This window comes from Apus apus, chromosome 1 (assembly GCF_020740795.1).
Source record: "Apus apus isolate bApuApu2 chromosome 1, bApuApu2.pri.cur, whole genome shotgun sequence".
Lineage (NCBI taxonomy): Eukaryota > Metazoa > Chordata > Aves > Apodiformes > Apodidae > Apus > Apus apus.
The window spans coordinates 112699763-112726388 of NC_067282.1; the positions used below are offsets into that span (position 1 = coordinate 112699763).

The following is a 26626-nucleotide window of genomic DNA, read 5'->3' on the forward strand; positions in this document are numbered from 1 at the left end:
GCTGCAGCATCTGATAGGAGATTGTCAATGCTAATTCCAGTGAAGGGGCCCAGTCTGAACAATGCAGACTGTGTGTGGAACTGTGCATCTGTATGACATGATGCATAAGCCAAATATTTGGCTAGCATAAATCAATGGGGCAATTAGCTCAGTGTCTGATTTAAGCCAGTGTCCAAGGTGAGAGAGGCCACTGAATGCACCACTGTTTTTTATCTTGTTCCTTTCCAAAGCTAACTTCTTTTAGGGTTTTTCTGGCATCTGAGACTGCTAGGAAGAAGACAGATAGCCCATTATGGTTTGCTTTGGAAGGACAAAAGTTGTAATTATCCAAAAATCACAATGCTAACCCACGTTACCATTTCCTGACGTCTGTCAGTGATGTTTCTCATAGTCCAAATAGAGGAAAACAGATATTCTTGTTGAGTTGAAAAAAAGGTTTGGAACCTACGATAAGTTAGTGTTATGAAAAACACATACCTTCATTTAAATAGGAATGTGATTTTTATCTCTGGGTATGGAATCCATTCTTATATAAGATACTTAAAAATTATATGAAGACCAGCAGTAAGCTGCAGAGATAAGAACAAACTACTCTGATAAGAACTTACTACTTTGATATTTGTTATCAATGAGTTTTAGGCAAATATTTATTGTAGGCAATAGCATTACGTATTTGGTTCACTCCAGGGTGTACATTTATGGGTAATAAAAGTTTAGGACTTTGGGAGTTTTCCAGTGATATGATTCCACAGGTAATTTTTTCATTTTGAGAGCGTGTAAAGGATACTGCTCTGCTTCTTTGCCAATTGTTTCTTCTCTACTTTCTGCATTAATGTGTATTTTAAGCTTTCTAAGGCCAGATATCATTTGCTACCTATGTGAACATGCTAAGTGCAGTGACTCCTGCTCCACATCTAGGTTGCAGCCATTACAACCAAAAACTACCACAGTGGTGAAGGCTCATCTCAGCTGACAAATGAAATTAAGAGAAGTGGAAAGGGGGTATGGCAAGGAGGAAAAATGGATGTTCCTTTGCACCAGGAGGCTGAACAGCTAAGCCTGAGGTAGATCTCTTTAGACTCCCACCTGGCAGAATATGGGGAAAGGAGTAAAAATGAACAACATAAAAGCACAACGGGATCCAAGCAGTGCAAGATGATGAGAGCAGAGGGGAGAATGGGAGTGGAATCTGGAAAGAAGGAAGCACAGTAGTTATCAGAGAAAGCCTAAAAAAGAGAGGTAGGGGTATCTGACAAGTGGGAAATAGCATGTGCAGATGTGACTACAGTCAAAAGAAACAGACAGACATGAGTTCTGTTCCTCTTGCTTTTTGTGTGGAGCTGGATCTCCCAAAAATGTCAGTGAAGATTTGCTCTCTTTGTATGCTTCCCCCTGCTCTGTGGCTGAGTGGAGAGCTTCTCTCTTGTTCAAATGTTGATTTTAACAGCTGTCCACTCAGTGTCACTGTGAGAGAGGATAAAGTCTTTGATCATCGCAGAGCCACGAAGATGATTAAGAGAGTGGAACATCTCCCTTATGAGGAAAGGCTGAGGGAGCTGGATCTCTTTAGCTTGGAGAAAAGGAGACTGACGGGTGACCTCATCAGTGTTTACAAATATGTAAAGGGTGAGTGTCAGGAAGATGGAGTTAAGCTTTTTTCAGTGATGTCTAGTGATAGGACAAGGGGTAATGGATGCAAACTGGAGCACAGGAGGTTCAATGTGAATATCAGGAAAATTTTTTACTGTGAGAGTGACAGAGCACTGGAACAGGCTGCCCAGAAAGTTGTTGAGTCTCCTTCACTGGAGACATTCAAGACCCACCTGGACACGTTCCTGTGTGATGTGCTCTAGGTGACCCTGCTGTGGCAGGGGGGTTGGACTAGATGATCTTTCGAGGTCCCTTCCAACCCCTAGGATTCTGTGATTCTGTGATCACATGAGGGGTAGGTTTGGGATGCTGTTGAGCCTAACACCTTCCACCAATTCCACATTTAAAAATATTTATTCATATTTCTGTGCAAAGCTGCCCTGTTGTAAGTGGGGCTTTTCAGCTAGAGTATGTTTGCCTATGTGTAAACAAGGCTTGATTTTAAACTGCAGTACATGAAAGAAGTCTCCACATCTTCGTGGTGCTAGCAGCCCTACAGCACATCATCTATGGTTTTATCTGAGGCAGTAAGACAGTTCTGTGTTTTCATTTGATGCTGTCCTTTTCAAAACAGGATGATCAGAAATGAATGCTTCAGAAAGACATCGGAACCACACGCTATTGAGTGCTACTGTGCTGCATCAGGGGAGAGCCTGACTGAAGCCATTCAGTCTGCAGTGTCTGAGGCCACAGAGCAGTGCCCTCCTGGTGGGGTTAATGCCTTTTCCACCATGTTCTTTTAATTTTTTAGGCTTTTAGTTTTAACACTTTGAAGTTCTGCATAGCTACCTCTGTGTTCAAAGTGTATAAGGACAAGGGATGTCCTTCTAGATGGCGAACACTCTGTGCTATAGCAAGGGTTTAAAATAACATTTTAGTTCAGAATAATGTAGTAGTCTCAAAGAAGTCAAAACAAATTCATATGGTGGTATTCACTATTCACGTTTCAGCACTTAGGTAGACTGGAACAAAATTAGGTGCTTCTCTTAGGGTATTTAAAACCCTAGATAACTGCAGTGAGTTTTGTTTGACCAAAGTTCCACCACACAAATACCTCTTATAATCTGGTGAGCCTGAGCCTGCTGGGCAACCTGCAGGAAGACTTTCAAGTTGATTTCAAATGAAACATGCTCTGAAAGTGTCTATATTTCAATTTCAATTGTCTATAGAGGGAGCTGAAAGTGATGAACTCACAGACAAAATAGGCATCCACACGTAAGAATTTGTGGGATTCAGACCCCTCTTAAAATTTAGCAGTGCCTTCTGCTCACCATCTTGCCTCATGTCAGCAGTGCTCAGAGGGAGACTCTGTACTTCATCTCAGTGCTGTTGTTATTATGGGAAAGGGCATCAGGAAATTATTCCCTGGCTAGGGATTCCTGGGAAGAAGTTATAAAATCAGCTGTAAAACCTGCTCCCTCTGGGAAGAAGTAATACATATGAAGACATAATTATTCTGGCATTGTTCTGGTAGGCAACTGATGATCCTGTCAAACTGAAGAGCTTGGATAGGTGTTAGGAAACATGGAGAAAGCAGAGGCAATTGATTCGCTTCAGGGTTGAATAGCCCAGGCAACACTGAGCATGGCTGGAGCTGGTAGAGAAGCAATAGATCAGTTCTGAGGACTCTGTAAGTTTTGGATAATCATGACTTAGATAATTAGCATACATTTTTTATTACTGTATAGGGAATTCTGTAATGAGCACTGCTCCTTCCATTTTCTTTTACCTTAGTTCTCCAGTTTCCAATATATGAAAACAGTAAAAGAAAAGAAGGTACAATCTGCATGCATAAGCAGACTTTGTCAATGTCACTATGATGCACCAACATTTGAGGTACTTTTTTGAACTGCCATATTTAAAATCCCATTTGAGATGCATTTTTTGGGTATAAAAACTACTTTTACTACTTGTTGCTCTTTACATACAATACTAATTGTGAAGACATAGCATCAGTTAATTTCAGCGCATTCAGTCCACATTAAGGCATTTGTGTAGCTTTAAAAATACAAGACTCCTTAAAGCAGTACAAATTCTTGCTTTAGATTAGTCCAGAGATCTTTTCTTACCATAAGGAGTGATCAGTACTTTTTCTGTTCTCTCTCCTCTTGGGTTTAAAATTTCCTTTGCTCACATAATGATAATTAATAAAACATCTTGAAATGTAATAAAAGAAATGGAAAAGCTAGTCACAAACTACTGATCCATACAAGAAGTGCAGGGATATGTCTTCTAATTTACAGAATATGTAATTTACTGTCATCTCACTTTACAAGTTAACTATAATTTCATTCTAGCTTAGAAGTCTTGGATGTTGTTTCAGTTATAAATGTTTTTACCGTAAAGAGAGAGAAAAAAAATCTTGTTAATTATTAATAGAGTTCAGGTTTAGTATCTTTTGTCCCATTACCACACTAGCACTGGTCCTATACTCACATGTTTTGTAGGGTCAAGGAGACAGTTTGTGAATGGGAATTAATATAAGCTGTGGTTCTTAGAAGAAAAGTGTCTTGACATGATGACCTTAAGCTGAATTTCAGCTTTCTCCAGATCAGCAAAATTCTGGGTATCTTGTTTGTAAAGCTATCCTGAAATTCTGTTACTGGTGCTAAGTAGTCACATTCCTTCTGTCCTGTTTGTCAGTAAGCATTGAGATGGGGTTTCCAGCTTTCACCACATATGAAACGTATAAGAGATCATTCACCTATGAAAACCAGACATCTCTATAATGAAATATTAGAACACAATATAATGTTCTGTATGGGCATAAAAGAGGAGCAAATAACTTATTCTGAGTTAACTACACAGGGGATTTTATGTCAGTGGAAGGTAATTACCCAAAAACGAACTTGGCCCATATGCACAGGCTAACATCTGTATCATTGCAAAATAAATGCCACAGATGTTTTAATAACAAATAACAGATGCAGTCAGTGCCTGGGTTTCAGATCTCATTTAAAAATGTTCCTCTTAGAGGTGACCTTTTCCCCCACCTCTTTCCCAGTCCTATGCAGAGCACTCACTTGCTACCAGTTCAGACCACAGGCTGCTGCACACCTCATCACCAGCTTCCTATATTTCAGCTTTGCATTTAAGGACTGGTGGGTTTTTATGAGAGCTGGCAGCCAAGCCCTTTATTTGCAAGTCAAAAAGTACAGTCAACTGCATGACCAGAGAGTACAACTGAGAGCACCAGCCCAGAGCAGCACAGACGTCTACAAAGATAACCTTTTACTTGAGTTGGAGGCAATAGTTTTTGGCAGATCTGGTGAGTCAGTGGAAACAAATACTACAGCCTTGATAAGGCACAAACACAGATGTCAGAAAGCATCAGCCAAAGAAACCAGTATTGTTATGGGTTGCTGTGCAATATTAAGTTTCTGTTTAACAGGTATGTTTTAAGCAAGTAACGACTTTAAACTGATGGACTAGGCCTCTGTAGGGAGTGTTCTCTTGTGGGAGCACAGATGGTCACATACATCATGTAGGTGAAAAATGCAATGACTGTGCTAATGCTGTCACACAGACACAGTGATGAGGCTGGATTGAAGCTGCTTTGCCTGACTTGGGCATGACTCAGATGCTAGTTGGGATGGGAAACAGCAGATGCATCCTGCACTTCACGGCATATTGAATTTAGTGATTGCCTGTCATGTGGATGGGTCCCTGTACTCAGGGCGGCTTCCAGCTGTATCATCTACCTCTGCAGTGATGCCTTGTGGTTGGCACCAGGGGTTTTCACCTGAGGTGGCTGCAAAGGCACATGGGTTGTGCTCACCAGCTGAACTCATTCAGGTGGTCTACAGGGGTGACGCGGAGTTCACACTGGCATAGCTGGCCAGTTCAGGCACAGCAGTGATGCTATCCATGTCTGCCAGGTTCCCTGAGGTGACAGAATATGGGGAGCACAGACCGGATTTTCCAAATTGCTGTAGTGGCTGGATCGAAAGGCTGAGGAAGTGGACATCTCCCCTTCTCAATATATCTGGGTGCAAATCCTGCAGATTGGTCTGGCACCAGCCACTATCAAAGCCTGGGACACCTCTGTGTGCTCCTGTTTTTCCAAGTACTTTCAGTTGTCCTCAGTAACGTGCTGCCTTTTTCTAGAAGTGCTACATGTGCTGCACTGAGAGCAGGCTGTAAAGGTACCGACTCTCTGACTTCCCCCCTTCCTTTCCAGAGGACATCTCTTACAGCATGGGAGCGATCAGAACAGCAGATCAGGAGAGCATCCAGCCTGGAAGAGCTGCTTCGTATCACTCACTCTGAGGACTGGAAGCTGTGGAAATGCAGGCTAAAACTCAAAAGTCTGGCCAATTTAGACTCCCGCTCTGCATCACATCGCTCCACCAGATTTGCTGCTGCTTTCTATGATATTGATACACTGAAAGGTAGGTGAAGTTTTGCAGCTGAATGATCACAGCTTCAAGACCCGTGATTCTTAACCAGTAAAGTGCTAAGTACCAGGGGTTTCCTAGAAAACACACGACCCATACTGGAAACAACAGGGCATTCACGGAAAATTACTTTGTATGAAAAAATGTCAGGCAATAGCCTGAGTCTGCCTCCCTGTTTTGTGGCCAAATCAGGCTTATTCTTCTCTGTACACTCTCCAAAAGGGAGGATGTGTTCTGTATGGATTTGTCAGTTCACAGAACAGAGGGGAAATCAATGTGCAAAGAACAGGTTGGAATGACTGACTGAGAGGCTGGGGCTGGCCGGAAGCACTGGGCTACATCTCAGAATTTGCTTGGAGGCTGAAAGAAATGAGTTTTCCTTCAGGCATCGGAATAACATTTTTTGTTAAGTGTGTTCTCATATAAGGCACTGTATCAGTAGCAGTGTCTGGGTGGGAACTGCAGAGGAAGGAGGTATTGCTCTAATCCCAATCTATTTGAGAAAGTCTCTCTGGAGAGAGGTATTAGATCTTGAAAGAGCCAACCAACACCTGAATGCAGGGAATCACAATCTGTTCACTCAGCTAGAGCAAAAATGATTACTATTGTAATAAAATAAAGGATTAGATACTACACTTTTGTCTAGCAAAAGGATATCCTATAGCAAAACTATGCTGTAGCCTAACAAAGGACAGACTGAGCTATTCTTTTTTTGTTCACTCTGTACCCTGAAGTGATATGTTCATATCATTTCCCTTTTGGGAAATCAGATATCGCTGATCCTGTTGCAATACCATTTTTGCAATAACCACAGCCACATTTGCACACCATTACTCAGCTAAATTATGGTTGATCAAAGGTGTTAATTTGCTTCTCTGAGCCACAGAGCAGAAATGTAGACATGAGTGCCAGTCTGTCGTGGTTTGGGCCCAACACGACAACAAAGGAACAGCCCCACGGCTGCTCACTCAATGCCCCCCCCCCCCCCCCCACGCACATACTCTGGGATGAGGAGGACAAAGCTCATGGGTGGAGACAAAGGACAAGGAGGGATCTTCATCGTTTAAGGTCCCAGGCAAAACAGACTCAACTTGGGGAAAAAATAATAATTTAATTTCACACTAACCACACACACACAGGACACAGACACACACAGAGCAGGGCTTGCATATGTTACCCCACCCCTCCCTTCTTCCCGGGCCCAAATCCCTTTGTTCCCGGTTTCTCTCCCTCCTTCCCCCCAGCAGCACAGGGGGACAGGGGATGGGGTTTAGAGTCACTTCACAGGCTGGTGGTTCCTGCTGCTCCTTCCTCCTCAGGAAGAAGGATTCCTTACAGTCCTGCCCTGCTTCCCCACAGTGGGAGAGAGTCCTCCACAAACCTGTCCTTCATGAGTCCTTCCCACCACGTCCGGAGCTGCTCCAGCCTGGGCTTCCCACAGAGTCAGGGGCTGCTTCAGGAACAGCCACCTCCCCTGGCACCGGGGTCTTCCAAGGCTGCACAATCAGAGTCCACTGGCAGCAAAACCTCTGGCCACAAAATCCAAGTCTAGTGGCCAAGCTCACCCTCATGGCACCTTCAGGAAATGTTCCTCCATGAATGCAGGGGGACAGCTGCCATCTTGCCATGGGTTGCAGGGAAACTTCTCCTTGGGTACTCACCAACCACCCTCTCTGCTCAGGTGTCATATTCCTTTTTTCGTATGCTAATCACTGAGGCACATCTATTGTCCCTCAAATGGCTCTTTGGCTGGTTTTGGAACAGGGGGAGCTTCTCAGCTTCTTACCAGAGCCACTCCTGGGGCCCTTTTTCTGCTCCCAAAAACCCCACCAAAGCAAGCCAGCACACAGTCCAAGAAGGGTTTTAATGTGACAGGCGTGGTTTAAAGCCTCTCATAGAAATTTTGTACAAAAAAAAATAATCCAATATACATGGAAGAACAATTAAGATTAATTAATACATATTTTGTTTGCTCACTTTTTCACTCTAGAGTCCATAGAGCTGTTATTAAAAGCAGCACCCGGTGTCATATGCTGTAATTCTCGATTCACTGTTGCTCACTGAGTGAGCACCAGAATTTTTGAAAAATTAAAAGATTACTTTAGTCAATACAGGGAGAAAACAGAGGATGTTGTCAAGTGTTACTGAGACAGTGTATATTGCAATGACTTTTTTCAAGGGTAGAATAATGTAACTGTTCAGGTAGTAAAGTCAGATGACTACAGTAATATAGATGCAGTTTTCTCATAATTACTGGGAACAGCTGTTAGATCTTTTCCTACAAAGATGTAATTCTAAAAGCAGAGATGTCAGCTTTCTCATTCAAAGTCCAGTCATTGAAATTTAAGTTATAAAAGGCCTATTGGGTCATCTTCTCCATTCTTGCATCCAAAATGGAATTACCCCAGGACAGAGACTAATTTTGTTCTAGCATCTTAATGTGTTCAAGGTAGCAAAGTTCCTCTGAAAAAAAACAAGCCTAAAAACATGTATTTCACTCCACACCCTTTCCAGTCATTAAGCAATGGTCTTTTTGCCAAGGGCATCTGTTTTGTTTTAATAAAGTGTTCTGATGAGAAGGCTGGGTCAAGGCTCCTCATTGTTTCACTGCTCTACCACCTCCCACAGCACCCCAAACTCCAGCAGGGTGAATTCAAGACTATTCTTCCTTTCTAGAGCTTTAATGATGAATCCATTGAAGGCTCATGTTACCCCATCTAACCACAGCCTCCCCAAGCAGCTCAGCTCACCTAGGACTGCAGCGCTTTCAAGCTGGAGTCTGTAATGGAGCCAGATTTCTCAGCGTATGCCTTGTGCTTGCTCATGGAAAAGATCAGGTTAACCATGGTGCTTCTGAATGAAATGTGACACCCACTTCTTTGACCACCCTTTCCTATAACAGCCCTCTACTTAAGAAGTGGTTAATAAAGTGAGGATGTGTGCAGTTGGAAAGGTTGTCACTGCTTATACTCATTGGAGTGACATCTGAAGTGATTATATGCACATACCTTAATGAGTTTGGCAAACAGTTTATTTTCTATTTTAAGGCCTAGGATTGGATCGCTGTTTTGATGGACTAACATGGCTCTAGTAAATTCTATTAATTTTAATTATTCTTCTCTTTACTTATGTTGTAACATCAGAATCCAGATCCCAAGCTCTTATTTCTTGCACTTTTTGCATGACTGGAAGGTGGAGTGAATCAGTCCTGGGGAGGGACTTCACTGTAATAAATTAAACATATTAACTGTCAGTTTAAAAATAATAACAGGAAATTCATGTAGAAAACAGAGAAATAAATGCTCATCTGAAGACAAAGTATAGCTTCTAGATTAAAACTTTTCCAGAATTCTTGGGTTTTTAAAATTTATTTCAGAATTTCCCTGTAAATGGATGCACTACTTGCACAACTGTAGGGAGGTGGACTGCATTGGAAGAGAGTGCAATGTTGTTAACAGTTTAGAAGTTACTTTTGTTCTTTCAGAAGCTTGCTGGAGGGGGAGTAGACAGGATTTTTTTTTCCCAATTTTAAGAAAGACTGAAAATATAAGCATTTATGACTCTTCAGTAAATCCATAACTTGAATCTGATAAGCAAAAGCCAAAAAAAGCAGGACCACCTTTATAACAAGACTCAAGATAATATTATGTAAATGTCATTGCTTTCTCCCTCCGGTTCAGTCAGTTAATGCATTATTCCTTCTCGCAGTCAGAATTTGACAAATCAGTCTAAAAATAAATTACTAGTCGATAACAATTCAGTATTTGAAAGATGTCACAGTGTTTTGAATAGATAAATCATGCTTGAATTTCTGTTGTTCAAACTCAAACCCCCTGAGGGTCCTGAGGTGTAGGAGTGTTTATCTTGGATTTCCTTAGACATTTTGGAAATGGTGCTCGCTGGCTAACATTCAGTAGGAGTATTAATACCCTCTGACTAGAATCTGTTAAGCATTAATGTGGTTTTGCAGTGAGATCCAGGCTCTACTGAGTCCAAAGTGGAATACATGCAAAGAGAGGACAAAATGACAGTAAGGAGGTCTACAGTGGAGGAAAGGAGAACAAAGTACGGGTCAGCTTTTCCGAACAGAGGCTGTGGAGCTGCCTCTTGGCTAGGGAAAACCCAACTGTAATTAATGCACTGGTATTAACAGAGATTTTGGTCATCCACATTGAAAGCTAGAGGCATACAAACTCAGTGACCTCTTTGCCAGTGCAGCTGGTGTAAGTTACCGGGATAATTTTGCACTCAGACTCTCTCTGGCCCTTAGATGGATCCAAGTGAATGCAAATCGATCCAAGTAAGTGCAAATGGCCTGCCAGCACTTCATTTTTATTTATATAATGCTTCTGCCTCACTAATCAGAGGTTTAATTTGGCCATGACTGCTCATAAAAATGGTGTTTTCTCCAGTCATCGATGAGGAATGGCAAAAGACTCAATGTGTGCCAAGGGAAACCTGCGTGGAAGTTGCCAAGGAGCTGGGTACAACAACCAACAAATTCTTCAAGCCTCCCTGTGTGAACGTGTTCAGATGTGGAGGCTGCTGCAATGAAGAGAGTCTGAGCTGCATGAACACAAGTACAACTTACGTGTCAAAAACGGTAAATGAGACAGTTAATCTGCTTTCGTTTTACCCTGGCTCTCCAAGAGGGGAGGGAAAGGATGTTTTGTATCTGAGATCCTGTTATGAAATATCTGTCTGCACTATCATAATAAATAATAGAATTATTTTTTATCCATGCAGAGTGAATGCAGGCATGTGCAATAACATTTTACACTCATGGTGAATTATTAAAAATGTCTATATATTCATAGAGACAGAAAATCAGGCCCTGAAAAAGTGAGTACAGGTTTATGAGATGTCAAGGAGTTTAACCTTTCATTAAGGTATTGTTACTGGTACCGGGGACCTCTTGAGAGCATTGGCTCATGGCAATCCCCTCCACCAAAGTTTTAAGAGAAACTCCAAGAAGTTTTGTTGTGTGAGGCCAGGAGTCTGAGAGCTGTATTTTCAAAATTGCCGTAAGTGCCAAAAAGGCTGGCAAATAATTTTGGATATGCAGTTTTGTGAGCTTAAAAAAGAGACACTTTCAACAGGAGAGGACAGATGGTTTCAATTTGAATGTCTCAGGATCTGTATGTCCCAAATAATGAGTCACTTCAGAAAAGAAAGGCTTAAACCAGTGGCCAATTTCTGCTTAAGTGCAACAGGCAACTAATACCTGAATTTTAATAATCAGTGCCAAAAAGTGAGCACAAAGAGAGCATCCAGAGAACTTCTGTCTGTAGACTCCCTCTAGCGTCTGTCTACAGAGATACATTGCTACAGTGGGTGACTGAGCAGAGCTCCAAGTTTTATACTTTTAATCAGCTCTGCAGATTAAACCATCTGTATTCATTCCTACAAGAGCAAAGAAGTCTGGTCCTCCTTGACTGATCTTCACCTGGTGCATCCCTGCTTAGAGTTGATAAAACTTTTGACTTGGAGTAATATATCAAATTCCAGTTACAAAAAAGGCTTTTCTTTAAATCTGAATAAAGATTGAGGGCAGTTGTTTTACAAAGTATATTGAAGTCCTTATGGGGAACAGATCCAATTAACTGGTGTGTCTGTTTCAGGTTGGTTGGAATGTAATTCCACAGTGTCTGGTTGTACTGGAATATAGCTGGAGTAAAATAAATCAGGGCCTGTCCTTCTTGCGTCAATGTTCATTAATTGCTTTCATTCCACACCAGAAGGAGAAAGCTGTTGTGAGTTGTTGGCCAAACAGTAAAGACATCCGATCAGCTCAGGGAGCTAGGTCAGGCTAAGGAGTATTTATTTATTTATGTGGTTTTGGAGCAGCAGTTCATAAGTTTGTTGAAAAACTGCAGTTTTGCAGAGTGTAACATTCCTTTAGCGTCCTTCAAAATAAAGATTCCCTCAAAAGCCCCAAGCTAAATTCCACTCCTGGATACACCACCATCAGTCCAGCTATACTCCTCTAAAATGAATGGAATTGCTCCAGTAGTATACTTGGTATAAAATATCCACTGAAGGATATTCATGCCACCTAAAGTTAGACACTAAGACACACTAAATGTATATGTCTGAGCAGTCAGGTTTAGGAATACTTTTCAGCCCTGGCAAGTGGATGCAGCATTAAGCCAAGACATGCTGGCATGTGAAGACGAACCCTATTCTTTGGTTTCCATGAGAATGAAACGGGCTTGGGAGGCAGAGTGGGTATGGGTTGTTTCAACAGCTCCTGCATGTAGCTACTCGGGGAAACAGGGCTTCCACAAAGCTACTTACAGATCACCCTAATTTGGATGCACTGAAGGTGAGCCACTTGGTTCCTTAGGCTCCTGCTATAGTCAAGAGAGAGATGTTTCCAGGACGATGACCTGCAGGAACGCAGCTGAAGTAGATGATCTTGGATGTTTAATAGGTGGCAATACAGCACTGGGACCAGAATTTTGGCAAGCTCCTACCTTGGTGGGCATTTCTTAAGCATCACGTCTCTCAGTGCCCAGCTGCTTATTTACACCTATGGTAACTATCACTAGAAAAGAGTAAGGGTGGGGAAAATGGTGCCAAAGGATAAAAGGTCTTGATTTAAAATTCCAAATATTAACTGTATCATGGAAGCTAAAAATAAATGTTATTTCACTCACCTAGCTCTTTGAGATCTCAGTTCCCTTGACAAGTGTTCCCGAGCCAGTGCCAATCAAAATTGCCAACCACACAGGCTGTAAGTGTCAATCAAACACCCAGCGCCATCAGTACACCATCATACGAAGATCTGTCCAGTACCCAGAAGAAGATGGGTAAGTTCCCTCATTTACAAACTTCTACATGTGTTGTGCAGTCCAAAGTATGTAGAATATTCTTTTTTCAGGTTTGGTCATTAAAAAGGTCCCTTAACTTCCTGTTATCCCAGCAGATTTTCTACATAACTTGATTATCACTCAGGGTTACAACCTGGTGAACGGCCATCAGCATGCTGTATTTTTCTGGGTTGGGGGAGAGGTGGCATTTTGGCAAAGCCACTCCAGCCCTCACTTAGCCTTCTGGCCACTGTGAATCCTCTTCCAATGCAAACAGAGAAGAATCTCAGCCTTCTTCCTGAGTTCCTACCCCAGGGAAAAGTGGCTAACAGTCAAACTGGCCCCTCTGACCCTGCAAATGGTCCATTGTGCATCCTTAAACATGGGCAAAATTTACACTGGAGCTGTGCAATCTGGCACTATGACAAAACTGAATACAGTTGTATGGCATAAATACTGTATGACAAAGACTACCCTGGGTGGGGTAGAGAGGTTTTATAGGAAAGTGGAGCTGCAAAATTGTAGCTGTTTCCTAAGGATGTAATCTGAAATACCTGCTGTACCCTAGTTGATGGGAGCCAGACAGCTCAGCTGTATCAGCAAAACCATCCAGTCACAAGTTTTCTGTTTGCAGCAATGATACACACAGATACTGTACCTTCACATAGCAGACGTGGCAGGCATACCAGCATACCAGCATACCAGCAGGCTCATTTTGCCAAATAATGACACTGATGCTCCTATTTATTTATTTTTTAATTCTTTTTTTTTTTTTTTTTCCTTCCAGGTGCCCCTTTACCAACAAACTTTGCCATAATGGCTGGATCTGGGATAGTGACAAATGTGAATGTGTTCTAGATGTACAGCACCCCAACAGACGAGATGGTAAAGATGAAATTACAAATTGACACTTTTTTTTTACTATCCCCAGGCTGCTTGTGTTTTACTTTAATTTTGTTTAATTTTTTCACTGAGAGAGTTATAGTTTTGATTCCACATCCCCAGACAGACTTGGCTTATGGTGTAGAAACTCACCTGAAAATAAACACTCATATGTGCTTATCCCCATCCCATTTTTTTTGCTTGGACATTTTACTTCCTCTGTACTAGCAACCGGAACAGGAAATAGGAAAGTATTAAAAAGAGTTAGTGAAGCAGGCATGCTGGATAAATTTTCATTTGACACAGACCTTAAATTGTATGATGGGCATTAGGGAAAACTTTTGAACTATAGAAAAATTATACCCTGGAATATATTGCACAGGAAAAGTGACTAATCTATATTGTGTGAACTTAAACACGAAAAAAACAGGCAAAATCAGTCCTGTCTATAGTCAGGGTAAAAGACTGAATAACCTTTGAAAGTATTTTACTACTTTTTATTATAATATTAAGGTATTTAGGAAGTTTTCAAGCTGATATGCCATATATATTCAGGACTAAGCACAGATATCCCTCCAGGTCTGTGGAAGGAAATGGAAGAGGGTAAAATTCATAGAAGTGTGCACTGCTTGCCTTCTCCCTCTGCTTCTCCTGGAAAACTTTAATCTGTCAAAGTAACTTGCAGGAAATATTCATGGGCATAACTGCATACATTTAAAGATATTTATTAGCAGGAAACGTTAAAAGCAGTTAAAGTTTTTCCAAGTTTTTTTAAAAAAAGTTTTTAAAAATCATTTTTCTCAGGAAATCGCACTGGTCAAAATAAAAATATCACAGCACTAGAGCAGACGGACACAGAAGGAAGCCTTGCCTTTGTGGTTTAAGCTACATGCAGCAAGCAAAAGAATGAACTTTTCAAGGCAACAATAGAACCAAACTGGCAAACAATCCCTAGACCAGCAAGCTAAGATAAAACCAAATCACCTGATAAACTGGTCTGTTACAATCTCCTAATGTTAATAAGCAAGACATCAGTTGTGTAGTGGTTTCTGTAGGATCTGCTCTCATTCTGGATCAGACCATTTGAACATCAGGTTAGGTAATCAAGCTCAAGCTAGATTTTTCACTCAAGAAAGGATTAGTACTCTCTATTTTGGAGTATGTCCAAAGGACTGTGAATAGCCAGAGTCCTCCTAATTCTTAGCCTTTTGCAAGGTCAGCTCAGAGCATTCAAATTTGCAGCTTGTTGAATTAGAGCTTTTTTTGACATAGACTCAGTATTTCCTCATATAAAATGTCATTCTTTGAAGTACATTGTGGTTGGCAGTGACTGGGACAAAATAACTTAAAATCTGTCTTTGAGGTTGAAACAAAGTGAGCTCCAAATGTTCTACACTGCTTCACACATGCCAAGCTTCATCACCCCAAGGAAGGAGTTTGTCTTCCAAGAATCTGGGGCAGATTCCTTCTTCATTTCCAATAGGACTTGGGTTTTATTCTTTCTAGATATTGGTTTTCCAGCACTAAGATTTCTTTCAAGTAATGTGGAAGCCTTTTCTGGCCACTAAGATCAGAGTTCAGTCTGCACAGGTCGCAGACAGAGGCTACATTCCACATTCTGTAAGTTAAATCCAAGAGCTAATTGTAAAACTACAGGAAATTACCTTCCCAGTGACACATTATATGCCACGACCTTTAACTGGGGATGTGCTGCTAGCATTTTAATAAAGCTTTCACAAAATGTGTTCCCTTTTTGCTAGGATTAGCTTCATATTTTCCTCCAGATGTGCATTTTGAGGGAAGATAGATGAGGTATTAGACAAGTGCATTGCCTTGGCTGGGATTTTGTTTCTGAAACAAAGTATTTTCTTCTATTTTTAGCTGACAAATGTGCTTATGCTCCTTATTGAAGCGCTAGACCAGCTCACACTTTACCAGACATACAATTACTTTTGCAAAATTTCCACAATATATGGATAGTGAACTACACTGAGTGGCGAGTGTGACATTTTGTGTGGATGTGCATTTTTGTCATGGGTATAGAATTAATCCTTTTTGAGGTTTTATTTTTAAAACTTGCTGTCCAGCAAATATTTGTGCATTCCCAAACCTAATACTAGGCTTTTTTAATATACAGCCCCAAAATAAAGTATTTCTATGCAGGGTTCAACCCACAAGAAATAGCAGGATTAGAGTAAGTGAAATAATCAGCCCAATCCTCTCAAGTCCTTTTCTGCACTGTCAGTTACAACACAAATTCAGAAGACTAGAACCTATGAGAGAGTACACCTGTGAAGCCTATTGATTGTGAAGAAAGAGTTAGTCTGTTCAAAAGCAGGATTTATACATGTAAAGCTTACCAGTAAAACATGCATGTGCTGTTGCAGGACTCCCTTCCCTCGCTGAGCTGGCTATGTGTGGACAACATATGGAATTTGATGAAGAAAATTGTGAATGCATCTGTAGACAGAAGTGTCCCACAGATTTCTTTCAGAGTAAAGAGAACTGCAGTTGCTATTTGTGTAGGGAGAGCCAAGAGAGCTGTGCTCTAAAACACAAGATATTTCATGCTGAAACCTGCAGGTAAGTCTTCCTTGCCATTCATTGTCTATGCTGCAACATCGAAATTAGCTTGAAGTTTTTTGTTTTGTTGTTTTTTTGGGGGGGTTTTTTGTGTGTTGATAGTTAGACTTGGTGATCTCAGAAGTCCCTTCCAACCATGACAATTCTGTGTGATTCTGTGTGATGCTGGACATGCAAGTGCTGAATTACCTAGGAGGTCCACCCAGGCTAAAATACCTTGCTGTAGTTAGGGAGATAATAATAATAATGAGATGATATTTACAACACTTGCTTCCTAAAAGGAGTTTAATTTTTATTTATTTAATATGGTTTGAGAAATCTGGACAAGGTTGGAACAGATGATCCTTGAGGTTCCTTCCAATCTGGCATTCTATGATTCTATGATTCTATGCTATTCAACTACCAGTATTTATTAGGGTTTTTTTCATCTAATCTTAAGTGAATTATGGTTAAAATTATTCTACAATTGAAATTACTGTGTCGCATGGGATTTAGAGTGAGATACCAAGTCTTGCATTTGTAAGTAGGTAGAACCCATCCTGTGTTTTCTCTCACAGCTGAATACACGCCTGTGGACCTCTAGGGAGAGTAAGTTGGCACCCACACCATACAGCTCATTCCTTATTAAGTTTGGCCTCAGAACAAGCGATTTTCTAGAGCAAATGCAGTTTTGTACACATACAAAGCCACTCAATCAGCTCTGATTCCACTGAAAACCTGGAAAATTCTTCTGGAGCTGTTATATGCTGTGCGTTACCTTAATCCTTTTATGTAACTAGTTTAAGGTTTCTGTGGCAAAACTTTGCTAGAAAATACCATTTGAAAACACTCCTTTTTCATGCATCAGTTTATTTTCAAGATTTCCATCTCAGAAAGTCTTGGCTGCATGCAGGGTGCAGGAGTGTGCAGGAGCTCTGTCTGAAAGCTTACGAAAGGACAGTCAGCTTCCCTTTTCGCTGGGTGCCTTAGCAGAGCTGCAGTTCACTGAATGGTCACCCACAGGGTCCATGCTCATAGACTTCATAGGTTCATTCATGGAGATGCAGTTGTGGATGAAGTAACCTTTGCATCTTCAGGTTCAGCTTTGAAAGCACAGACAAGCATAACATAATTGACAACGAGTATAAAAATAATTGACAACAAGTATAAAAATACAATCAGCAGAGATGAAAGTGAGCATCAGAGACTTGTTCACTTCTGTGTTTCAGACAGGTGGGAGGGGATCAATGCAATCACTTGTTTACATGAGTTTGGCTTCTAGAAATTACTATAATCTGGACACAGGATTTTCATGCCAGATTTTTATGCCCAGTGTTCCTGGAAGACCATAAGGTATTTTGCAGAATTTGAGGGCAGCACTATCCATCGTTGACACTCTAGACTTCACTGCTCAAAAGAAATTAAAGCATTACTTGGGTTGTGACTGTGGACAAATGGACAACAGCAAGACATGTTGCTTTAGAAAAGAACTGACAGGCAGCAGTCTTTTCCCCCTGTGCTGTAGGGTGTCAGCACATTTCCAGACATTGCCTGGGGAGCATTGCAGCATTTAATGATCAAAAAGCTGAGGACTGTGACAGTGAGGAATTATCATATTACAATGCTTCTCTCTTTTTCCTTTTTTTCTCCTTTATCAAATAGCTGTGAGGACAAATGCCCACCCCAACCCAGAACATGCCCAACTGCAAAACCAATGTGTCCCAGGCATTGTCGTTGTCCAAAGGAGAAGAGAGGTTCTCATGGGTCCCAAAGCAGAGAAACTCCTTGACTGAGCTTTCCCTCTTCTCAAAAAATCCATTGCTTCGCAAAGTTGCTGTCACTGACTCTCAAACAATAGTAAACATGAACATCTTCCACATTAACAACAGAAGAATGAATCCAGTCTGCATTTGTTTGAGTAATCACTAACTGCAGATGAATTCTCTGGGACACTGGTAATTGTTCTTTAAGAGGTAACAATAACTGATGAATTGCTGGCTGTGTGGAAGACAGAGTGGAAAGTGCCAGTTCAATGTTACATTATGGAAGATGAAGCTGGTCTATTGGTAATTGAGGCATAGTCACCAGCCAGTCTTGTGGAAACTGAGACTAGATAATCTTAGCCTCTGAATCCTTAGCTAATGCAGCTCCTGGGGGAATTTCCTCAGAAATTCAGTGTACAGGATTTGGCTTCTAATAGGTTCAGCACTGAGTTATTTGATCTACTGTCCAGCTTTGATTATAATTTTGAGTTTATTGTACAACTACTGTCAGATGTGCCATATTTAAGTGTACATAAGAAAATAAATACATCAGTTATTCGAGTGGTTTTGATTTTTCTCTGTTATTTTAAAGCTCTGCCCCACAAAAATAAAATAAGCCAAAACCCAAAGCCATTTCAAGTACAACCTTCTTACATTTGTCCCACTGGGACTGGCTTATGCCCAAACTCAGGTCAAAACAAGGTCACTTGATCCAGTAGTTTCAGTAAAAAACGATAATTTTTCCCATGTCTGCCTGACAAGGATGTGTAATTTATTTATTTGTTCCCAGGGTAGTGAGTTAATCTCCCTAAGGGGATAACAACCACGCTAGTACTAACTGTTCAGTGATTTTTGGAAAGGCACAGTTTACTAAAAGATGTTTTTCCTTTTAACTTATCACGCTATGAAAATAGCTAATATGCACTGACATTCCTTTTACCAGTGTGAGGCCTGAGTAACAGTGTTTTAATCAAATCAAGTACAAGGACAACATTATTTTCTGAGCCACTGAAGTCTGAACTGAGCCAGTCCAGAGAAAATATTGTAACTATTAATACTGAACTGGAAGTGATAGTCTTGACGACTGAGTAGATTTTTCCTCATTAGTGAATTCTACAATTTTACACTGCACTGTGAACGAAGAGAATAAAACAAATGAAACAACTGCTACAGAGATGGAAAGGCTGACACAACACAGGGAATAGAAAATGGCTTTTTGATGTGCATCTGAGATTTTCTTACATTTATATAGGGAAAAAACCAAATTGCTTTAAAATAAAATTAGGCCCAAATCCTGTAAGATTGATTGAATTGTTGGACAAAGCACCAAACAATTTAACATATGTTTGTTCTGAGTAAGGCATTTAGCATTTGACCCTGGATGACTGCTCTGAGTGCTTCCTGACCTGTGATCAAGGTCTGTGAAAACACACTTGCAGGCTTTTTGTTACCTGTGCTGGGGGCTGGCCTTGGGATCCTCTCACCAAGCAACACCATCAGGCCTGTGAGCATACTGGGGGGAGGCTCTGCACCAGGGTTCCCTACTGGTCTGCACTGGGATTGCCTGCAGAGGGTTTTTCTCCAGAGCACAGGCCATGTGCAATGAGTATGGACTCTGCATGGACAAGAAGGGGAATGTGACCCCAGCTCAAAACCCAGTGAACCAGCTTGGCAGCAGCAGCATACCCTTACATTTCCCTCACTCCTCGCAGAGGACCTAATTTCAGACACATGTATATGGTGGGTGAAGTTCCTGAGCTATACAAGCATCCCTAATAGAGTGCACTGCCCCATCACTTCTTACCTATCTCAGTCAGGGCCACCTCAACCTCGTAGCTGGCTTGCTGACAGGCTACACCATTAGGACATTCCTCAGAAAGGCAGGGAGCTGCAGAGCAAACCAGACACTTACCTGGTGGCACTGGAGGTATATGGCATAAAAATGCACCTTTGTGCAAAACTATACGACTGTTTGTATAGATAAATTCTGTGGAAAGAGTTTAAGGTTTTGTGCTTCCTAGCTTTTCTTAAATCGAAGTTTAGCAACTGGAACCCTGTATTAATTATGCCTGAGTCTTGCCAACGTTGATCTCTAGGGGCTTCTTGGGTTTTCTGTCCTGACCAGTAAATATATTAACTATTTTTTTGCAAAACAGAACTGTTCCAAACTGAGAGACAAGTAAGTCTGCTTCAACTCCAGAAGGCTCTTTGATGAAGCAGCCATCAAGGGGCTGGAAACCATGTTCAAAATCTTTTCTCACTGAGGCAGAGAGTGATTTGAACACGAGCCACCTAATCCCCAGGAGAGTGCAATAGCTGTGAGGATACTCAGCTTAGGAAGGTACCATTATTGCCCACCACTCAAGAGTTTAAGCACGACACTGTAAATGCCACTGCTGTGGGGTGGTTTTGATTACCACGGACCCAAGATGATATGGAAGTTGCTAACATTGTGGCACTGCCATAAATCCTTTACCTAGAAAACCATAACTAAAAAGTGGTTCTGGGTAGAGATGGAAACATAAGCAGATAGTTGGAAGTTAATGAGGATTTATAAAAACTTGCAATGTTATTTTACTTGAGAAATTCGAGGTTCTTCGAGCCATAAAAAATATTCAACAAAATTTAAAATAGAAATGCTTTATGGTGTCTTTCATATAGATACATCAGAATTTAATAACAGAGATTTAAGATAACAATTGAGAATGCTTAAATGAGGTGTGTAAAATTCCTGGCAGATCTGTCTGTTGACTGATGTCATTAGCTCTTAACCTATGACTAAATGACCTTTTCAGAGGGAAGGTTATTGAGCAGAGGAACGTCCACTTTGAAGTCTGAAACTCCTTTTATCGCTGTCTTCAGCATGATTTGCTTTTTAAGCATATGGACATGATTTAGAACTTTCATAGCCAGAATAATAATGCTAAATCATTGTGTTACAGTGTGTCTTCATTTTTATACAGTCATGACGGCCTTTAATGTGAAATTTGGATCATGGCCTCTACATATTCATGTGTGTAATAGGAATCAGACTAGTTAAATAACAATTGTTAATTCTAAATAAAGGCACACAAAGTATTTTGAAACATTGGGCTTTACAAATAGCTGGCTTTCACTTTCATGGGCTTTTTGCAGGGAGGCAGCAGGAGAAAAAAATGAATAATTAGCAACGAATGCACATTGCATTTGAACGTCAGGAAGTCTTCAACAACCTGCAAAAAATGTATTTGACTTCTAAACAGACAGAGGCACACGATCTTACAAAATGCTGGTGACACTGAAGAAATTACAACAAAACCTGAAAGTGCTGCTATCATTTACTTTTAAAGCCACCATATGCCATATACTGTGATATTGCTTATAGCAAGCATTATTCATAGGAAAGTTGACAGACCATATATAAAACTTGTCATATTCATCCACAGTGCAAACACATGAAGCTGCATGTACCCTTTGGGCATTAAGTCCAGCTGACTCTTAAAGTAAGCCAGGAGTTATGCTATTTAAACTAAGAGTTATTTTGCTTTACAGTAATGTAAAAAAAAGGAAAGGAAAACCTTGAAAACTCAAAACAAAACTTCTGGAAGATTTTTCAGCTGACTATTTCCTCTGTATTTTCTAAATAACTGATAAATGTGTTTCAACTTTAAAATATCAAACAGGTTGCCACCTAATTTTGGATTAATGCAGTGAATTGGTGTCTCTGGAACTACAAGGTGGTTGCCAGGACAAGTGAATCTATACTCCTGTTTATTACAGTCTACATTAAAACCCAAAGAAGTCAGGGGTTACAAACAATGTAATGCCATTCATTTAATTTCTGTCAGACTCCTATATCAGCAGTTACTCAAAAATTTCAATAAAAACTTTTCATTTGGGGGCGGGGGGAGAAAGTCTGTTTCAAATTAAGTTAAAAGGAATCTACTCCTTTAGCCAATAAAGCAAAATGAGTACATAAAAGAATGCTGTCAGGACTCAGTCCATATTTTAATTTCTTTGCCATTAACACCCTTCTTTGTTTCCACTTTTCTCATACTTGACAATACTATTCAATGTGAAAGGTCCTCCAAGGCTGACAGCACTGAGGATCAATGATTGTAGAATGAACTGCTTAATTTCTTAAAAATCAAATACTATCTTTAAAATGTTTACAGCTGAACAATTAATGATTTAATTCTAGTCTGCATTACTGTATGCCATATATTTTAAAAGTAATAGTTGTTCTATAAAAAAGATCCAGTTACTGAGTTGGGTTAAAAAATTAAGAACCAAGAAAAGGAGGGAACAAAATATGAAGCATTCCGCCGAGTCCTCTGCCCCACTTGTTTAGCTAAGTGTTCTTTTCTTTTTTGTGAGACTGTATCTCTAACATGTGGTTTAGTATCACAAGTCCAGGTGAAACGATGACACAAGGTAACTACACTAACCCATCAGCTTCTGTAAGGTGGCTCATTGGCAAAACATCTACCCAAAATTTTCCCCTGACCTATGATGCCACTGTTTAGGAACACTCATGTACCTCCTTTGCTTGTCTTTTTTTTTTCTTGGGAAAGCATTTCTTGCTTCCTATGAATGGGCTAACTGTTAAGATTTGTGTATGCATACTTACATACGGTTGCATAGCAGTTATTTAGCATCACTCCTTAGAATAAAATAACCAATACAAGTGATAAAACACAAGGAAAATCTCAACACACTCACAAGAACTACACAACTCTTCTTATCAATATTGTCTCTGCAATAAACTGCAATATTTTCCTGTAGCTCAGTTACAAACACTTACAATGAAAATCCCTTTAAAGTCATCCAGCCTCTCTGATCTGGCATTTCCTTCTGCATCCCATTTTAAAACCACCCACAGCTCATTCCTAAAGTTTTCATAGCCAGTAATGCCTGTGCCTCTCTACCTGTCCCCTGGAGGCCAATCGCCTTATCACCTCACTCTGCTCTACATTAATTATACTCAGAGCATTTGTTTCCAGCCTACACAAAGCTTGAAACCTGTGGCTTCCATTTCAGACCTCAAGAAGGGTTTGCAGGCCTGGAAGCCTCTCTCAGTCTTGCTAATTCTGACAGTCAAACAAAAATTACTTTTTCCTCCATAGACCTTGCCTTGCTTTTATCTTAAGATATTCAAGGCTACAAAACCACTATCAATTTAAATAAACCTTTGTTTCATTTTATGGATTTTAAAGTGACGAATTATTCTTGCTTTACAGTTGAAATCTGGATTAAAAATTACCAAGACATTGGATAGCTCAGTTGTAGTTTTTATAAGAAAATCAATTTTATTTTAATTCTAACTATAGGAAACACTATTGGGTATCAGAGAACAGTGTCCTGGAGCGTATGTGTAGTAGAAGCATTAGCAGTAGGAAACAGCACATAACACATACAGGTTCTTCAGCTCTGCACGGAGAGTATTTTGTCATCTCCAGCAGGGCAAACGTTTTACGCTTCCAACAGCTCCATCTGCTGTTGCCATGGCACCTTTTTTTTTCCCTTCGCTGAGGAAAGCCCTACACTTGTTTCACTTTCAGTTAAACCCATTTTGTTAGTATTTTAATACTAAAACCCATCTGATAGTTCTGGCAGTTCAGTTTGTATTGACTCTATGACATAAATTCCAAGGATTTTTTGAAGGAGCTCATTAAGTACAGTGTTAAAGGTACAAACACAAGACCTCCAAGACAAACCTTCTCTTCTAACACAGCTGATGCACTAAAGGACTTTGATGTGGCCTCAAGGCTGCAGAAAGGGAAATTTAGATCTGCAACTAAGCCAACACTAAAATCTAGTAAAGCTGAGGGGAAAAAAAAAAAAAAAAAGTAAAACCAAGTCTAGTCTGGTCAACAGGCTGTGGCTTATTCATAATTGATACCAGATCTGTGTGTCACTGTATCTTGTTTGATCCAGATTAGATACAGGCACACGACTGCATTTCTGTGCAGTGAGGCAGATGACTTGTGGGGGAGCTGCTACTGGTTGTACACCAGCTGCAGGACAGATAAATAGGTCCTTCTAACTGACTTCAGATGTCAGGGAGAGCCCAGCCATCGTTTTGGACTGTGTGCTCAGGGTTTTTTTTTCTGCCTCATCCGGGGGGCCCTTAAGCTGGATGTGACTGAGCTGAGAGGCAGAAGGCAGCCAGCACCCAGAAGCTGTTTGCAGTGACTGCTCCTGCTAGCAACTGGGAAGGACTCTGAGAACCAGGTGCTCAGGCACCAAAATGACCCCCGAATGCAAGTGGTGAACAGTTTGTGCCAAGGTGCTGTAAAAGAGGATTATTTACAGCAACTTCCAATTGTTCTCTACTGGTAAGGACAGTGATGTGACGTGTGTGTGTATGCCCAAGAGGAACTGAAAACCCCTCCTGGTATACACACCCCAGCTGCTGCCAAGGCCTGATGCTCCTCCCCACTTTCACTGTCCTGATTTGAGGGAAGGGAAGCTCTGGGCCATGGGATGAGAGTGTTGTAGCACATGGAGGGTTGACTGAGTGATCAAGACCTCGGGATGTGCATGAGGGGCACAGGTTACATACAGAGGTGAGAACTAATGCACACAGACTTGCCAATCAACCTCACTTCTGTTGGCAAATTCAACTGCCACAGATTAATTCCAACCTGCCTGGAAGGGAGACATGCCTGTAAAATGGAAAAAAACCCAACACCCTTATTTTCTAGCTTCTAAGAAAGAAATCTAGCTTAAAGAAAAGAAACCTTTTTTTACAGTTTGTATTTATGGTCATTTCCTTAACAGACTACATTGCGGTTTGTTAACCTTCCAACTCAAAACATTTATTTTAAAAAGTACATTAACACGTCACTTTATCCAGCTTCTGTAGAATTTCATGAATATGAGGAGAAAGACCATAAGTAAACCCAGGTACTTGAATGAGAAACCCATGACTTTCCTTGGCTGCTTTGCAGGTGGTCCTGGAGCCAGATACAAGATTGGCTGTACGAAGCAGAAACCAGGCAAAACCAACCTTGCGAGGGTGCTATAGAAACCTGTTAGATCCTTTTAATTCCTGCCCTCCCTCTTGGCATGAGTCATAGGAGAAATGATAGGTTCTCCAGCCTTATCATATAACAGTAAACTAAATGGAAGGACAGTTTCTCCTTTTCTCCAGAACAAAGATTCCAAATACCAGTTTCCTCCTCATTTTAGGGCATATTTAATTCCAGCAGGATCAGAAAATGAAAAATCTGGTTTTTCAAACGTGTTGGGCTGTCCCTGGCTCTCTCCTCCTTGGTTTCACTCATCAGTCTCGCTCTGTGCTTGTACCTATAGGCCATGATTTGCCATCCAGCAGTACTGCTTTTCACTAATGTTCTCCATTTGGGGCTTCCAACAGTTTCTGCTTTCCTGGGTCCATGGAAAGAAAATGCTCTTTGTTGTTCACCTGCTGTGCAATCTTACACTGCTATTCCATGTCAAGAAATGTCTTTCACAGGGGCACTACAGCTCCCTCACTGTGCCATCAGGCTCTGGAGCACCTCTGCTTGGCAGCACTCTTGTGAACTACTTTGTGAACAATTAATTGCCTATTTTTGTAAAAGACAAATTATTTGAAATAATAAATGTGCATGCTTTAGGTATATTAAGTGTGAAAAAATGTATTAATACACCAGCTTATCACGCACAGCAAAGCCACATGACCAAACTGAGTTTTCACTCAAGATGAACATGCAACAGAAGCAACATCAACCACCAGGCTGGACATAGTGAACAAATGCAGCCTGAGAGGAGGCTGAGGGGGAGACGACACAGCAGAGTACCTGGTAGGAAGTTTTCCTGCCTTTTTGAGAACACTGAAGTGGTCTCCTTGAGGCAAGACAGCATCTGCTACCAGAACAAGCCCCACAGGAGCCTCTTTAAGTCTCCTCCATTCTCTCTCTCCATTAACTCAATTTATGAGGGTGTTTTAGGGAGCATTTGAGGACCAGGCTTGCAAGCAGTAATTACTCTGCTGTCACTGGTTTAATGTCTTTACTCTCTGTTTTACATTCCCCACAGTCTCACTCTGACCTTGTACGTGCTTTAAATAAGGGACTAAATGTATCGAGTTGAGGCACACAGAAGGGATGAAAATTTGATCCTTCTCAGCTGTTGGTCCCTTTTCAACAGCTTTACTTCAGATCAGGGCAGGACAGACTCTGGATCTGCCCAGGATCAGTGACAACTTTATGAATAAGCAGCACAACACAATAGCCAGTGAAAAGTGTGTGGGGTACCTCAACCTCATGAAACAGTCATGGACAGAAAATTTAGCAGGACCTTTGCAGACTTCAGAGCAGCAAAGATCACTGTCCTTTCCATTAAGGGTTTTCCTAGGCTCCTTGGCAGACAAATTTGAGTTGTACCACTGGCAGGTATGACATTAAGCACAACTAAACATATTTAATGAAGAACAGGAATGTCAGAACACCAAAGGTAACATGCTGAGCCAAAGGCAGGAAGGCTTGGCCACAATATTTTTTCCTGACCTCCTTCAGAAAGACTTTCAGAGCCTATGGCCAGCTGCTGAGAAAGCACTAGCTCCTCTCCAAAGTTC

At 40.9% G+C, this 26626-nt stretch overlaps 1 protein-coding gene across 2 annotated transcripts in view; it reads left to right on the forward strand.

Annotated features, from left to right (window-relative positions):
* Positions 1-18627, forward strand: part of VEGFD (vascular endothelial growth factor D) — a 31825-nt gene extending 13198 nt beyond the window's left edge. For both annotated transcript variants that reach the window (XM_051607985.1, XM_051607984.1), the window contains exons 3-8: positions 5831-6041; positions 10460-10650; positions 12711-12859; positions 13647-13744; positions 16129-16324; positions 17966-18627. In XM_051607985.1, coding sequence (XP_051463945.1) covers positions 5831-6041; positions 10460-10650; positions 12711-12859; positions 13647-13744; positions 16129-16324; positions 17966-18092 — 972 coding nt within the window. In that variant the 3' untranslated portion in view covers positions 18093-18627. The remainder of the gene's footprint in view (positions 1-5830; positions 6042-10459; positions 10651-12710; positions 12860-13646; positions 13745-16128; positions 16325-17965) is intronic.
* Positions 18628-26626: the final 7999 nt, after the last annotated feature.